The sequence below is a fragment of the Priapulus caudatus genome, unplaced genomic scaffold (genome assembly GCF_000485595.1).
Source record: "Priapulus caudatus unplaced genomic scaffold, Priapulus_caudatus-5.0.1 Scaffold60, whole genome shotgun sequence".
NCBI lineage: Eukaryota > Metazoa > Priapulida > Priapulimorpha > Priapulimorphida > Priapulidae > Priapulus > Priapulus caudatus.
Window position 1 is genome coordinate 97954 of NW_014577121.1, and position 1680 is coordinate 99633.

The 1680-nt window shown below is 37.1% G+C and overlaps 1 protein-coding gene and 1 non-coding gene across 4 annotated transcripts in view; one reads left to right on the forward strand and one right to left on the reverse strand.

The window, feature by feature from the left end:
* Window positions 1-794: 794 nt before the first annotated feature.
* On the reverse strand, window positions 795-866 carry Trnaa-ugc. Its single transcript has one exon. It is a non-coding gene; the product is annotated as a tRNA-Ala (tRNA).
* A 98-nt stretch (window positions 867-964) lies between these two features.
* Window positions 965-1680, forward strand: part of LOC106821150 (protein phosphatase inhibitor 2-like) — a 6584-nt gene continuing 5868 nt past the window's right edge. For 2 of the 3 annotated variants that reach the window (XM_014825837.1, XM_014825838.1), the window contains exon 1: window positions 965-1042. In XM_014825837.1, the coding sequence (XP_014681323.1) occupies window positions 972-1042 (71 nt within the window). In that variant the 5' untranslated portion in view covers window positions 965-971. Of the gene's footprint in view, window positions 1077-1680 lie in introns of all 3 variants that reach the window. The other variant, XM_014825839.1, reaches the window with a different exon arrangement.

Below are 1680 nucleotides of genomic sequence, written 5' to 3' on the forward strand. Positions count from 1 at the left end.
CTGTATATCACTCGTATCACTCTATACATAGATAATTATACGTTAACTCCGAGTGACCCGGTACGGTTCCTTAGATATGTATAAAAGCACTGCCACGCATGCATAACAAATGATACCTGGTTGACCGCGGACGATACATCGTTCTAGGCTTAGATACAAATATCTCGAAAAATGGCCTAAATATCCTTCCGGAATATCTCCAAAAAATCTCTAAATATCTCCATTTTTTTTCTAAATATCCCCAAATTTTTTCTAAATATCTCAGTAATTTCAACGTAATGTCTTTTAAACATATTTATTTTGTGCGAAAAAATCGCAATACAGAATTATATTTAATAAAATTTATAAAAAAAATTTAAATAATATAAATTAAAAAAATTTATACAGAAAAAGACAAACTCATTCTTACAAATCCTTAATATTTGAGAAAATTGTGTTTTATCTTCTAAATATTAAGGAATTTTCTAAATATCCAGATTTTTCTAAATATCCCGAAAACTTCTAAATATCTAAAAAGATATCGGGATATTTGTATCTAAGCCTACATCGTTCTCTACATAGGCCAGCAGTTTCTCGTACGTGTAGGCCTAATTATTTGCAAGTTGAAGACTGAAAGAAAAGTGCCTATAGCACTGCATGCAAGAGTATATCAAAAAATATTTGTATGCGCAACACTAGCAGTGACGAAGAACGCATGCGTTTCGTATAATCAGGGGTTAATAATGGCAAAAATATTCGTCATTAAAAACGGATATAATTATTTAGATTATGGATGCAAAAATTGGTAGCTAAAATGGAGATGCGGGGGATCGAACCCCGGGCCTTTCACATGCAAAGCGAACGCTCTACCACTGAGCTACATCCCCTAACGGTATCATGTAGGAATGCAAGGCGTCTTATAACTCGTTTCAAAATGCATTCACCAACGTCTGGTTTAGCGCATGCGATATTGTAAATTTATATATAATGTCATGGCGAACGAAGCAGATCATCACGTAAAGGGGATTTTGAAACATGTTGATCGAAGTGGTAGTCGTGAATCGTATGTTGTTTTCTACTAGCCTAGTAGCTGATAGGTGGGACTCGTAAGCCTACTGCCTAGTATTTTATTGGTCCCAATAAAACCAATGTGCCTAACCCTAATTCTAACCCTAACCTAACCCGACCAGGCTGTGTGACTAACGTCAATACACCCTAGACTAGAATACTACTATACTAGACTAGACTAGAATACAAGCCTAGTTACGTATTCTAACCCTAGCAATACCGTTTCTTGGAGCTAACCCTAACCTAGCTCCAAGAAACGGCTAGGGTTAGAATACCTAGGTGTATTGACGTTAGTCACACAGCCTGGTCGGGTTAACCCTAACCCTAACCCTAACCATAACCCTAACCTATTATATTGATAATATTATATTTATATTGATGTAAATGACATTGGTTTTATTGGGACCAATGTTCTCTATCCTTGAACCGACATACTCATACTCATAGTCATACTATCAGGAGTAGATAATAGAAGATTCGGTGCAAATACACTTTATGACGTCCAGTATGGCGGCGCAGTATGGGGGCGCCGGTGCAAATACACTTTATGACGTCCAGTATGGCGGCGCAGTATGGGGGCGCCTAACCCTAACCCTAACCCTATTTCTAACCCTAACCCTAACAACTGTTATT